Genomic DNA, 14,829 nt, shown 5'->3' on the forward strand with positions numbered 1-14,829 from the left:
TAGGCTGACTCTTAGACCTTCTCAAACCAGTTCAAACCAGAGTTAATGTGAGGCTCAGCAGATTTCTGCTTTGTTGTGAGTCACCAAAATGTGATGATCTCAGCAGCCATAAACCAAAGGTAACTAGTATCCCACAGAGACAAAGCAAATGAAGGGAATTTACAATACGATCCTCCTAAGACACTCTCATTCCAAAGTGCAATTCCATCCTAGCTACTTTTCATACAGGATTCTAGGAAGCAATGCTGGGAGAAGGGCCAGAATCAAGATACTGTACTAAGCTCGAAATTCTTCCCTACGTATATTCGTTGTAGAATCATTCCCTTCATCTTCTCTAGTTTACATGACCTATGTATGACCCATGGGGCTTCCCTGGTGGCTCAGACAGTAAAGAATCTATCTGCCTCCAATACATGAGACCTGGGTTCAATCACTGGGTGGGGAAGATCCCCTGGAGAAGGAAATGGCTACCCGCTTCTTGTCTAGAGAATTCCATTGACAGGGGAGCCTGGCGGGCTACAGTCCATGGGGTTGCAGAGAGTCCGACACAACTGAGCACACACACAAGTACGAACCATTCGCTCATCTTACTAACTTTTTGTCAGAATGACATGTAAGAACCTAACTGAAATGCAGCCACTTTGCAAATGCAATGGACAATTTTCAGTAATTCGAGTGAATTTTTAAAATCTTCCTTATCCTCAACAGCCTATGAAAGGGCCCTTTAAAGAACAGTCAAATGTAACTCTTTGGCACATTTCTATACTGTAGAGTATAGTACTTTCAACATTAAGTCTGAAGAATTAAGAACTTAATTTCTCTCCATTACCAGCCAAGCCAGCTGGTAACCAGCAAAATTCAAGGTGAAACATGGTAATGAGCTAAAAATACATCTCGAAACTCAGATTCAAATATGTAATTAAAGGCGCAAATAACTCAAAGGCAAGGATGAGGATGCACAACAAGCCAACAATCAACCTGTGGCTATTCGGAATAACTACTCACATGTGGCGCAAATCAAGCCTAATCAGAGTATATTCAACCCAATACTGGTTTCTGGATTTCCTGTTCCCTTTCGGACAAATCCATTTGCAAATCGCACCTGTAACCTGCCCAACGGCACCACAAACAAAGGCATTCTGAAGTCTTATTTGCTACATGTTTTCCAAACATGTCACCAGCGCTCGGCCCACTAAGCTACTCACCTGTGATGCATCTGCTGGGGGCCAAGGGTCAGAGAAAAGCGCACACGGGTGGCGGGGAACCGGCATCAGGGTTTGCGTTCCAAGGTCACGTGCTACCGCATCTTGCTTACAACCGCTGCACAAACGCGGCCACTCGTCCCCGGGGCCGCCCGGGACCGCCCAACTTCTCCCGAGGGTCGGCGGCCGCGCACCCTGCCGCGAGATGGGGCATGCCAGGGGACACCCGGGGCCTTTCCTCCAGAAGCTTCGGGAGGGGGGCTGCCCGATCTGAGGGAGAGGACAAGGGCGGTCACCCAAACGTAAGGAGGATGCAGCCCCCGTCCTCCGCCGCCGGAGAGCCTGGGCCTGCGGACACCGCCTCCCAAGGGCGGCCAAGTCACCCGCCCGCCGGCCTGGAGCTCGCAGGCCGCCCTCGCCCCGCCCCGGCAGGGCCCGCGCGCAGCCCACCTGCCGGTCGCGCGGGGGGGCGCGCGCGCCTGCCCCGCCGCTTTGTTCCTCATCCGGGCAGAGCTCGCCTCGGGGCCCTCCCCGCCCGCACGACCCCCGCGCCCCGGGGGCCGCTCGCCTAACGTTTCCCGCCCGGCCCTGCCCGACCCAGCCCGACCCAGCCCGTGATCGCCTCCGGGCCGCACCCTCCAAGGCGCGTTTCCGGCTCCTCAGCCACTCTCGGCGCCCGCCGCTCCGCCCCTCCTGCGTGCGCCCCTCCCCGCTACGGCCCGCAAGCGGCGTCCGCGCGCTCACTTCTCCTCCCCTGGCCCATCCCCCCACTCCCGCGCTTGCGCGCGGCGAGGACCCTGGCCGGAGGGGGCGGGCCGTGAGAGGCTCGGCCTGGAGCGCCGCGTCTCAGTCCGGACGGGTGGAATCGATCGCCGAGCAATCGACCCCGTTGCTAAGCAACCGGGGCTGGCCTGAGCCCTGGGAGCCGATTCTGAGTCGCAAAAATCCCCCAGACTTCGGGTTTCGGTCTTCGTGGCATCCTTCAGTTAGAAAAGCGTGGGTTCACGCAAGCCTACAAGATTTGAAATAAGGGACTTAACCAGCTATGTTGGCGGTGTTGTCCAGGAGGAATTGGGATTGTATCCAAAATATTTGTCACCACAAGTTACACCTGAAGGTCTCTCAATTTCCCTGCTTGAAGTCATAAAGGGTGGTTTGGGGGATTTTTGTACAGATTACCTTTCCATTCGCTCTTTGCCATTCTTTCCCTACTGCAAGCCAAGCGCTTTGCTAAACCCTAGGGATACTGAGATGGCTTTAAAGGAAAATGGTCCCAAATTTGCAAGGATTGGATATTGTCTATAACACACTACCTGGTAGCCTCCTTTCACCAGCGGAATAAAAGAGACCCAGGAATTCCTCCTTTCATTCAGAATACACTTATTGAATTACATCTCAAACATACATTTCAACAGCTTGCAATGTAGTGGGGACTGATGAGTTTTGAAAATTCAGTCTCATGTGAAAACAGAGGCATATACAGTTTTGTAGGAGAGCCTAGACAGGAGTCAACTAACAATATTTCCCTTCCTTCTCAGAAGGAGAAGTTGAGGGAACTAATTACTGAACATTTGGCAGGTCCCATTGGTTCTGCTCACTTGTTGAGAACAAATAGAAACCTAAATCAAGAAAGTCTTTATATCACAAGAGAGAGACACTTTTCCCTAAAATGTCACATCAAACCTGGGGCCTAGGGAATGATGATGTCTTATAAAAGCTAAATAATTTCATTCTGGCTTTCCATTCTGCCTATTCTTTTTGAATAATTATTTAATTTCAGAAGTGTATGTAAACATATACTGAAGCTGAAGCTCCAATACTTTGGCCAACTTTGGCCAGCTGACTCATTGGAAAAGACCCTGATGCTGGGAAAGATGGAAGGCAGAAGGAGAAGAGGGCAACAGAGGACGAGATGGTTGGATGGCATCACTGACTCGATGGACATGAGTTTGGGCAAACTCTGGGAGATGGTGAAGGACAGGGAAGACTGGCATGCTGCAGTCCACGGGGTAGTGAAGAGTCAGACATGATTTGGCAACTGAACAACAACAACAATGTAAGTATCAGACCAGACAAATATGAAAGCTAAAACTATGTTACTGACAGAAGGAGATACAGGAGAAAACCTTTACAATCTTGATAGGAACAAAAATCAGGAACCACTAAAAATTTGACAAATTCAACTTCATTAAAATTAAAACTTTTGATCTTGAAAAGACACTGCTGACAAAATGATACATCAAGCCAGAGATAAGGAGAAAATATTTGCAAAACAAATATCCAGCAGTCATGTACGGATGTGAGACCTGGACCATAAAGAAGAAAAGAATTGAAGCTAACAAATTGTTGTGCTGGAGAAGACTCTTGAGAGGTCTTTGGACTACAAGGAGATCAAACCAGTCCATCCTAAAGGAAATCAACCCAGAATATTCATTGGAAGGACTGATGCTGAAGCTCCAATACTTTGGCCACCTGATGCAAAGAGCTGGTTCACCGGAAAAGATTCTGATGTTGGGAGAGATTGAGGACAGAAGGAGAAGCAGGTGACAGAAGGAGAAGCAGGTGACAGAGGCCAAGATGGTTGGATGGCATCACCGACTCAATGGACATGAGTCTGAACAAACTTGTCCAGAAGATGGTGAAGGACAGGGAAGCCTGGCACACTGCAGTCCAGAATTGGAGGCGACTGAGTGACTAAACAACAAACCACCACAACAATGGAGCTTACATTATAGCAAAGAAAGATGGACAATAAACAAGTAATTAAATATAAAATATACCAGATAACAATAAATACCATAAAAATATGGCAAGGAATATAGCTAGAAAGTGCTCAGGGATAGCAGCAGGAACTTTAAATACAGTAGACAGGAAAATTGTCATTGAAAAGGTGACATTTGAACCAAAGGAAATGAGGGAGTGACCCATGTGCATGTTTGGAAGAATGTTTCACTTAGAGGGAACGTCAAGTACAAAGTCCCAGAGGCAAGAAAATCCCTGATAAGTGTGAGGAACTGCAAGGAGGCCAGTGACTAGCACTGGATGGTGCAGTATGGGAGCCACTAACCACATGTGGTTAATGAGCCCCTGAAGTGTCCCTAGTTACAACTGTATAATTTTAAATTGTGTCATTTTATCTCTAATGATTATGTTACTGGCCCCAGTTCTTCACTCCTCTTGTAACCAAGCCCTTTGCAAAGAGACTTCATAGTTCAATCATCCTAGGAAAAAGAGAAAAAGCTGTTTTCTGCTCCTTGATTCTGAGTTTGCATGTTAGACATATACTAGAATTCAGCCTAAATCTTTGCCCCTCAGGCTCAAGAATTAAATGTTGTTTATTGTCTTAAGCTACTGATTCTTAGGATGGTTTATTTGATGGCCATTCTGAGAGGCTGCCTGCCTTTTCTTGGATACCACTGATTTCCTGCTTTGAACTTTGGAAACCGTTACATGGGTATAAAAGAGTAAGCACTGGTGTTTGGAACATGCATGCAATGAACATGAACTTGAGCAACCTCCAGGAGATGTTGAGGGACAGGGAGGCCTGGGATGCTGCAGTCCATGAAGTTGCAAAGAGTGGGATGACTGGACAACTGAAGAACAATAACAAGTTCCAAGTATTCGGTTTAACTTTTCTAAGGGCTGCAGAATGGCTTGTTTTCAAAATGTAGTGGGTATGGGACTAGAACTGGGATAATTTTGTGTGCTGTATGGACTTAAAAAAGCAGAACATGCGTGTGGCTGAACTAATTCCATTCCTCAGATTTTAAGAAGCTACACGAATTTCAGTGGCTGATCACCTAGGCTAAAACTGCTGAAGGAGCCTGACTTTGCTCAGTCTTGGCAGTACACCACCTCTATTTGAGACTGAGTAGAATCAGAAATTGGGTGAGGGGGCGAGAATAATCTCCAATAATCTTGGAGAAGGAAATGGCAACCCACTCCAGCGTTCTTGCCTGGAGAATACCAGGGACGGGGGAGCCTGACGGGCTGCCGTCTATGGGGTAGCAGAGTCGGACACGACTGAATCGACTTGGCAGCAGACACCGGCAGCAGGGAATAATCTGTGGAGTTTAACCAAAGAAATGTTGATGTTGATATTTTTGAATTTAAATCTATAAGGTAAGGTTATTTAAGCTTTAGGTTTTAATTTATCCTTTATTGTCATTTAGTCATTGTGTCCAACCCTTTTTTGACCCCATGGACTATAGTCCACCAGGCACCTTTGTTCATGGGATTTCCCAGACAAGAATACTAGAGTGGGCTGCCATTCCTACTCCAGGCAATATTCCCCACCCAGGGATCAAACCCACATCTCCTGCATCGGCAGGCAGATTCTTTACCACTGAGCCACCAGGGAAGCCTAAATCTTATTTATATGATGAGGTAATAAAATATGTTTCCCTGTTCCCCCTGTGGCAGCTGGTGCAAACTGCAGGTATGGTGCCAGAAAGATATGCATCCCTCTGTGCCATTGGTTTAGGAAACCAAAATCTACAATATGATATCAAATACTTCATAAAAAGAGCCCATCTAGGTCTCTTAACCCCACATGCTTAAAGCAGGTGATAAGGGACCCATCTGAGTTTTAGGGGTGGAAAGTTAGTTTCCTTGGCCTTAGAGATATCTTTAAATCTACGGAGCCTGACGTTTGGGGGAATCCTATTCCCCCTTTTACAAGCAGATCTAAATTGGACTACACAAACCTAGTCCTAAGCATTCTTGGCAGTTTTGCATATTTGTAACTTGATCTAGCCAGTCTTAAGAAAGACATTTTTAAAGTTGGAGAGAACATTTGTCTGGATCAAAACTGACTGAGGAGTGACTGGGGAGTGACTGGAAGTCAGAAGCTATTCTTTTGATTTCTTATGTAAAAAAGAAGGCAGCTCCTTCCCCAAACCAAGACACCCTACCCCCACCACATATACATACATCATGCGAGTAAAACAGTGCTTCTTTCTTTGGAAAAGCCACTTATTTCCAAAGCACTTGCACCTTCAAAAAGTGTAAGAAAGAGTGTCAGCATTCTTTGTCTACCATGTAGACCATGTAGTAATCATAATATTACTACACCCTATGAAAACACCACTATGGGATCAGGATCTGACTATTTTTGATTGTGGTAGTAGTTGTGGAAAGAGCTTCCCCGGTAACTCAGTGTAAGGGAACTGCCTGCAATGCAGGAGACAAGGGTTCAATCCCTGGGTTGGGAAGATGCCCTGGAGAAGGAAATGGCAACCCACTCTAGTATTCTTGCCCGGGAAATCCCATGAACAAATGTGCCTATCAGGCTACAGTCCATTGGGGTCACAAAAGTCTGACACTAAATAACAACAAATTATAGTGGGGAAAAAAATCCTGTAGATATTTATTCCTCAGAGAGAGAATTTTTAAGAAGCCAGAAAACCTGGCTCAAGCACTTTAAATTATGTTATAAATCTGTTGATTTGCGTCAAACCAGACGGAGGAGCCTCGTAGCCTGCAGTCCATGGGGTCGAGAAGAGTCGGACATGACTGAGCAACTTCACTTTCACTTTTCACTTTGATGCATTGGAGAAGGAAATGGCAACCCACTCCAGTGTTCTTGCCTGGAGAATCCCAGGGACGGGGGATCCTGGTGGGCTGCCGTCTCTGGGGTCGAATGGAGTCGGACGCTACTGAAGCAATTTAGCAGCAGCAGCAGCAGACTATCATTTGAGTTTTTTATATATTTTATCTTAGTATTTTAAGCTTCACTAGATCAGAGAAAAGCAAAAGTAATATTTGTTTTCTGTAATAATTTAAATAGTAGAAATATCCATAAAGTAAAATGAACCACCCTCCCATCCCCGATCCAATTTAGGCAGCCAATGACAAAAGTTTAGTATGTGTCTTTCTACCTTTTTCCTCTGTGCTCACACACATATAAAGACAAATGCATCATCCAGTTTGTTTTAAGTTCATGCTGTGTGTTAACTCTACCATTTGCTTTTTTTTCTCAATTAACACGTTATGGTGGACATCTCTGCAATTTCTTATGTATAGATCTAATCCATTATTTTTAATAGCATAATATCCTAACAGTATTAGCCCTTTCCCTATTGATGGACATCTAGCCTATTTCCATTTGTTTTCTTGTTTTAATCACTGTAAACAATGCTGCAATAAATATTATTATATGTAAATCCACACTGGTGCATTTATTTTTGCAGGATAAAACTGCAGGGATCTTGAGTCATAAGATATGTGATGTGTACTATTAATGTTAGCAGTTACTTTTCCCAAAGCTTGTAGAAATGTATGTTCTGCCACTTACCAAATCCTTGCCTGTCCTGGATGTTAGCAATCTTTTAATTTTTTGCCAATCTGAAGATGAAAAATGGTATCTGTAAGCATTTTCTCTTTTGTTCCCCTCCAATCTATTCTCTATTTGGCAGTGCTCTTTAAAACAAAAACAAAAAAAACTTTACCACGTCATCTCTCTGCTCAAAAGGCCTTATTTATTTCCCATCACTCTTAGAATAATGGCTAAGAGTCACGTTTTGACACAGCCAAAAAGCAACTTGTGGTCTAATTTCCGCCTCTCTGGTGAGCTTTTTGCTCAGTAGAGCTTTCCCAATGGGTCTCTACTGTCCTGAGAAATCAAGATGACATATTAGTTTGTTTGCTGGTATAAGTCTCAGAGGAAGCTACACCTTTTAAAATGTGACAACTTATGCCTGAAAGGAATAATTATTTCTATTTTATTTGCCTTGATGGAAGCACTTTTCCAATTGCTTCGGGCTGATCATTTAGAGTAAACAGGGACGCATAGGACTTGTCAAAAAAGCATGTTAGGGCGACACCTTGGCTCCTGAGGAACAGGCAGAGAGTCTGATTATAAATGTAGGGAGGTTTGCTTCTCTTGTTTTTAAGTTGGACTTTTAAAGTAGAAGCTGCCTTTAATGTGCTGGTTTGTAGAACAGGAAATCTGATTTTCAGTGTGATAACACATTCTTTGACATTAACCAGTACAGTTGGATTTTTAATGACACTTTCATCTTCAAAGCTCTTCACCAACACGGTGGTTTAATTATTCATTTTTAGTTATGTTTTAAAAAGACAGTCTTCAAAGCCATCATCTTTTCTCCTTGGAAATGAGGCTCTCCCCCTTTCAAATGTTGCTTTCTCACCCTCAAGGGTGAAAATAAATTGCATCTCTCTTTTAAACAAAAAGAATACAATAGAAATATACTCTTTACACTGTGGAGAGATGATGTCCTTATATCCTGGGTGGGATTAGAAGAGGTCTGGAAGCAGTGTTTAAGCTGTGTTTACAGTAAGCACTGAGAAATAACTTTGGCTAAAAGTGTTTGTTACTGCTCAGCCTTTTGATGTGCTCTTAAAAAGTAGCACAAATACATCACCGCCCAGTCTTCAACATAATAATAGGCAGACACATATATTTGTTGCTAATGTGTATTTCTTTTCTGTTCCCTTCAAAAAATGTCTACTTGGGTTTTTAAAAGTTTTGGAGACGAAAACGCTCAAACTTTTGGAGAAGAAAACCCTCGAACTTTCCCCGAGGTCCTCCCTGACTTGACACATTTTTTAACCACAAGGGAGCAGTCTTCCCTTTGATGAGGTCTCTCCAACTCTCCAGAAATGAAAGGGCAAGTGTAAGTTTGCAAACAGTCTAAAAGCTCCTTCCATTAGCCCTGGACGCCGGAAACCACAAAGGGCAGTCAAGTTTTGATTTTCAAGGAGAAAGCCTCTGGTAAACTTTCGCTCAGCCGCCAGTAGATCTGTTGGTTCCTGGGAGGAGCTCTTCTGAAACCTTGAAGATTCCTGTGCTCATGAAGACCCAGAGCGGTGGATTACAGTAATTGCAAAGCTTTTGGTGGCTTTGGAAGATTACTCAGTGTTTGGTGTGCATTCTCATTTCCAGGCCACGGGACCGAGGAGAGGAACCCCTTTTGTTATCTTTTGAAATAAGAAGATCAGAAGGGAAGAGAGGGTTTGAAGTGTGGATTAGGGGTTCCTAAATCTTTGCCTATCACCTCCTCCTGGATCATTATAAAAAGATCGAGGAGTGCAATGAACTTAGGGAAGGGAATCCTGCAACGTTTTCTTGAAGCTTGTTCTGAAACCTAGCTTCCGGACCCAGAAACTTCTCCAAAAGCTGACCAGCAGTATCAGGCAGTCTGAATGGACCAGGATATCCGCTTTGAAGATTTTCAGTCTCATCTTCTGCTGGGAGATTCATCTCTGGGGTGATTGGTTTTCTTTTTGGCGAATCATGGAGAAACGTCCACAGGACGGACTGCTGACCCTGCCGCATCACCTGAGCCAGGTGCCTCTGGGCATGCCGAGGTCCCTGCCCCGCCTCCTCATGCGGGACTCCTTCAGAGTCTCCGTGAGTTGGGAGCCGGCGCTTGGCGGCGGCGGCGCCCCGAGGCGGCCCTACCTGCCCCTACGACTGGACGGCGCCTTCGAGCCCGCCTTCCTCCGCAAGCGCAACGAGCGCGAGCGGCAGCGGGTGCGCTGCGTCAACGAGGGGTACGCGCGCCTCCGAGACCACCTGCCCCGAGAGGTGGCGGACAGGCGCCTCAGCAAAGTGGAGACTCTCCGCGCCGCCATCGGCTACATCAAGCAGCTCCAGGAGGTGCTGGAGCGCCACGCACCGGGACAGGAGGGTGCGGCCGGTGCCGGCTCCTCGCGCAGGGCCGAATGCAACAGCGATGGCGAGTCCAAGGCCTCATCGGCGCCTTCGCCCAGCAGCGAGCCCGAGGACGGGGCCAGCTAGCGAGCGCCCCCCCCGGCCCAGCCCCCTCCCGCGGCTCTGCGCGCGTTTGGCGTCTGCTCTAAGGTTCCCTTCGGAGGTAGTTTGCATTTGCTATCTACCCCCCCACCCCACCCCACTCCCATCCTGCTCTCCAGAAATAAATCTTAGTAAATAGAAATGAGTGCTCTAGGGAGAAAAAGATTTTGACACTCTATTTGTTTCCATCCACACTCCACCATCACCACCCCTTATTTGTTATGTGCCTGCAACTTAAAGATGCTAATGAAACTCTGCCGATATCAAATAAAAGCTGTACCACACTCAAGGGCTTCCCTGATGGATCAGCGGGTAAAGAATCGGCCTGCAATGCCGGAGATGCCAGTTTGATCCCTGGGTCCGGAAGATCCCCTGGAGGAGGAAAATGGCAACCCACTCCAGTATTCTTGCCTGAAAAATCCCATGGACAGAGGAGACTGAGCGACTATGCACGTACCAGACTCTGAACTGCTCAAAACGGAAATTTGCCACAGTCAGCAGGGGTGGGTAAATTAGGGATGTAAATACTGAAACAAATTCAACCAATAACCAAAGAAGAACTTTCCGAACTAGCTAACTAAATGACAGTCCTAAGATGAGAGGAACGGTTTTCCTGCCTTTGGGAACTGATGAGAAATGCAATGACACCATGCTTTGGATGAAGGTGATCCTAAGCTGACACTTGAAAACACATTTGCCAGAGCCTGCAAGACCAGCCTGTGCTGTTGACTGAGCATGTTGAACGCTGGTACTAGAAAATACATTACATATTTGAAACATCCTGTTTTATCAGAAAGTGGCCATGTGGAAACTTCATAGTATTTAGTGAATAACATATGTTAGTATCAATGATCTTTTTGGAAGAGAACTCAGATTTGTATGAAAACTTATTTCTCCTCTTAGTTGTTTTGTCCATTTTCCTTTCATCTCCCCTTGTTCTCACTCCACCTAACCTTCAGTTAAAGTAACACTGTGACTGTAAAATAGGAAAAGGAAAAGGACCTGCTCCTTTCAACCAGGTTGAAGGGGAGGGAGGGATGGAGACTGGTGCATTCTCAAACTTCTATCACCTTGAGGGCTTTCAACTATATTGAAATGAAAGACTTTGGCAGTCTTTTAAAAATACTTAATTCTGGTCTTTTTTTTTTTTTTCCTGAGAAACAATTATAAATTCAGTAGGTAAGTCAAATGCTTGTTGACATGTGAAGATAAGCTTCCTCTCCAGTTTTCTAATGTGCTGCATTCCCCTTTCCACAGAGACAGCTGTGCTAATAAGGGGGTAGGGAGGGGTGGAGGAACCAGGAAAAGGATGAAAAGAGGAAACTAACAAGGGTGAGCCTTTTCCAGGTATTCACTGAAGTTCCACACTGAGGTAGGTTTTATTACCCCCTTTCTTCAGATATATGAATGAAGGGATGCTAACAAGCAATGAACGTCTTTTCAGAAATTTTGCTGCTTTTCACATTTTGTCCAATTTATTCTCATAAATCTGTGAGGTGGGTATTATACGTATTTGGAGTTTAAAAAAGAAGAAAAAAAAAGACTGGGAGAGATTACATGCCCTGCCCAGTAGTTAGTGTTTCAAGAATTAGCTGAGCTGAGATCTAGTCCAAAGTTGGCCTAACCCCAAAGCCCAGGCTTGCTTTCTCTCTGACCATGCTCTCCCTTGCCCTGTCATCTGCTAACTGGGTGACTGAGCAAATGCTCCTTAAACTCTCTGCAACTCAGCTTCCTTGTCCTATTATTTCACAGAAGCGTAAATTAAAGACCTTGGTAATCTGCAAGCTACAATCCAATGATTTAGTTAGTAGTGTTATTTATTAGCTCTACAGAGAGTAGGCCTGGTTAAAAATGATCTCTAGATGGAGTGTGATTTCCTCAGTGTTTCAGAAGCAGGGTAGAGTAAACCACTCTTCACTAGCATTCTATCTTCTATTTTAAGATTCTAGGAGACATGACGGAGAAGGCAATGGCAACCCACTCCAGTACTCTTGCCTGGAAAATCCCATGGACAGAGGAGCCTGGTAGGCTGCAGTCCATGGGGTCACTAAGAGTCAGATGCAACTGAGCAACTTCACTTTCACTTTTCACTTTCATGCATTGGAGAGGGAAATGGCAACCCACTCTGGTGTTCTTGCCTGGAGAATCCCAGGGATGGGGGAGCCTGGTGGGCTGCCGTCTATGGGGTCGCTCAGAGTCGGACATGACTGAAGCGACTTAGCAGCAGCAGTAGGAGACATGACCGGTGGAATGCTGAATCCATGTTAAAATGTATTATTGATATTTATCATGATGAATTATGGGATTCTATTGTTTCTGGCTGCTCAGATAAATGCTGTGCCATGATCTACCACCAAGCTTTACTTTTTCTTAAGAAGCAAGTGGAGATTTGTGGTTTGAATGAGCAAGAAACAGCTATTTTCTTACCCATTACTTAGTTACATTCTCACAAACTCCTGTAATGTGTCCATTTTGTTCTCCAAGCTGGTTCTTACTCCAGTGGGAGTTTCAGTGAAGCAAGTATGTATAGGTGAGATATATTTTCTAATCAAGAAAAAAAGAAAAAAGAGAAAACACTCATGTTATTATAATACCTTCCTGGCTGAGTTGCAGGAGAGGCAAACTAACCACGCTGTTCATTGGAGAACCTTGAGAGACTTTTCTCAGGAGCCTTGTATAGGTGGTAATCACACTCTTCATTCCTTTTTTCTACTCCAGCTAATGGGCAGGCACCTTGACATTCTCTTTTCTAAAGTAGTAATAATTTTTTTTAAAGTATATTTTCTTAATCTGTACAGGTTATGTGGTTGCTTTCAATGCAGGAAAAAAGAAATAAAGATTTTTTTTCCATTTACTTCTTCAAAATATGTGTTATGAAATGTATGAATAAATATACTACACCTTGCAGACATGAGTTTACAGAGAGAACAGGGGCTTCTCTGGTGGTCCAATGGCTAAGACTTCAAGCTCCCAATGCAGGTTCAATCCCTGGTCAGGGAAGTAGGTCCCATGTGCTGCAACTAAAGATCCCGAGTGCTGCAGCTAAGACCTGATGGGGCCAAATAAATAAATTTAAAAAAAAAAAAAGGAGAGAGAGGGGACAAAGCAGTTTTAAGAGAACTTTCTTTCTGGATAAAATGCCTTGAGAGACATCTGGTGAGACTTTTGTTTTCAGTCCTATTGAGAATAAAGCAATGATTTTGAGAAACCTTTTGGAATAATAATAATAAAATCCCATGTCAATCATGTAACTTTTTTTAAAGGGGGAAAGAAAAATCAGGCAGTTTTCCTGCAACTTTCCTAATGCCATAGGGAGGCATGCCAATCCAGGAATAAGACCTCTTAAAATGCTCCATCTTCCCCTTTTCTATGATTGAACATCTAACTAACCATAGAACAATTTGATTTTCAGGAATTCCCCAGTGGGCCAGTAGTTAGGACTCTGAGCTTTCACTGCTCAGAGGATCCATGTTCATTCCCTGATCAGGGAACTAGGATCCTGCAGCTGTGTGGCAAACTCAAAAAAAAAAAAAAAAAAAAGACTCAAAAAGGACAAAATCAACTACCAACAAGTGACATAAAAGCAATGGAGTGAATGGGAGTTTTAGGGAAATGATGCCTTCAGGAAAGGAGAAACGTTGATGTCGTTCAAGATCTTGTTTATTTGGATACTCAGCCCAAATATAGTAATTAATTACACTGTATTGCTTTTGGAATATTCATAACACTGATTAACAACTGTGACACCTTACACCCACCCTGAGGGCGCAAAGGCAGAGGGGCTGTCCTGGGGTGTGGGAGTTTGCCCTCCGGCTTAGTCTCTCACCAATCTGGTAACCTTGGGCGAGTCCCTAACTTCAGGGATCTCACTTCCCCATGCTAGAGCACATGAAGATTGGACTGCATGATCTTTTAGGCCTTCAAGCTGGAAGATGCCTTTCTTCTGATACATGTGAAATCCTAGACTAGGGGAAACAGATGTTGGTGAGACATGCCCACTTCCTGCCACACAGCTCAGTGGCTCTGTGCTTCTGTGTCATCTCTTCCTACTGGAAAGATCCAGTCCCAGAGCAGCCTTTTACACTTTACTGAATCCTAATTGCTACTACAACACTTCATTTTAAAAAGGCAAGCTTCATAATCTTTTGTGGAGTAGACTTTGAAGAATCTTACGATCTGGAAGAAAAATGAACCCATTTCACCTCAGTATGAAGAAAAAAGGTTATGTGTTATAACTGGTGTTCAAAATGAAAAACGTTATGATACAAAGAAAAGAGGGGCTTATTCTAGCTTCAAGTGAGGTGAGGACTAGGAGGAAAGGCATTGGGGGATGTAGCCTTAAGCAAGGAACTGTATTTGGAGAACAGAACCTGAGTAATAGGAGATTAGAAATGATGGTTGAGAAAAGGTTCTAGGAGGCACTGAGAGCCAGGTGAAAATAACTTGAACTTTATTTTGTAGACAATGGCAAACTATTGAAAAAAAAAAAAGGTTTTTTTTGGCTTGGAGAGAGGGTAAACTGTTCAGCGCTGTGGCTGAGAATCACTCTGGTGGTAGGAAGCGGCAGACCAACAGGGTTATTGCAATCATGAAGAAAGAGGAAGTGAGGGCTTAAACAAAGGCAGTGGCGGTGGGAATGGGAAGGGATGGACTGGGAGATAAAGTGGGAGCAGCATTGATAGGTCTTGGCTACTCATAGAGGATGGGGTTGTGGATGAGGAAGAGGAAGAAGTTAAGAGATGTGTCTAGTGAGTTCTCACCAACTGAAGTAAAAAACACAAAGGAGAAAGCAGGTTGAAAAGAGACACGGCTTGTTTTGGGAGATGCTGGGTTTCTAGTAACAGGTTA

General features: G+C 44.6%; 2 protein-coding genes across 7 annotated transcripts in view; one reads left to right on the forward strand and one right to left on the reverse strand.

Moving 5' to 3' along the window:
- Positions 1-13,517, reverse strand: part of PRDM4 (PR/SET domain 4) — a 36,114-nt gene extending 22,597 nt beyond the window's left edge. For 2 of the 6 annotated variants that reach the window (XM_086401175.1, XM_086401172.1), the window contains exons 1-2: positions 1,838-2,069; positions 1,206-1,472 (exon numbers count right to left, since the gene is read on the reverse strand). In XM_086401175.1, the coding sequence (XP_086257301.1) occupies positions 1,206-1,216 (11 nt within the window). In that variant the 5' untranslated portion in view covers positions 1,217-1,472; positions 1,838-2,069. Of the gene's footprint in view, positions 1-1,005; positions 1,110-1,205; positions 1,473-1,652; positions 2,070-12,882 lie in introns of those variants that run through there. The other 4 variants (XM_086401176.1, XM_086401174.1, XM_086401171.1 and 1 more) reach the window with 4 other exon arrangements.
- Positions 7,542-11,716, forward strand: ASCL4 (achaete-scute family bHLH transcription factor 4). Its single transcript, XM_086401178.1, has one exon. It carries the CDS (start codon positions 9,460-9,462, stop codon positions 9,964-9,966), a length of 507 nt encoding a protein of 168 aa, XP_086257304.1. The 5' UTR covers positions 7,542-9,459; the 3' UTR covers positions 9,967-11,716.
- Positions 13,518-14,829: the final 1,312 nt, after the last annotated feature.

This window comes from Bos grunniens, chromosome 5, assembly GCF_055505025.1.
Source record: "Bos grunniens cultivar Pamir isolate PY7600 chromosome 5, Bosgru_T2T1.0, whole genome shotgun sequence".
Classification (NCBI taxonomy): Eukaryota; Metazoa; Chordata; class Mammalia; order Artiodactyla; family Bovidae; genus Bos; species Bos grunniens.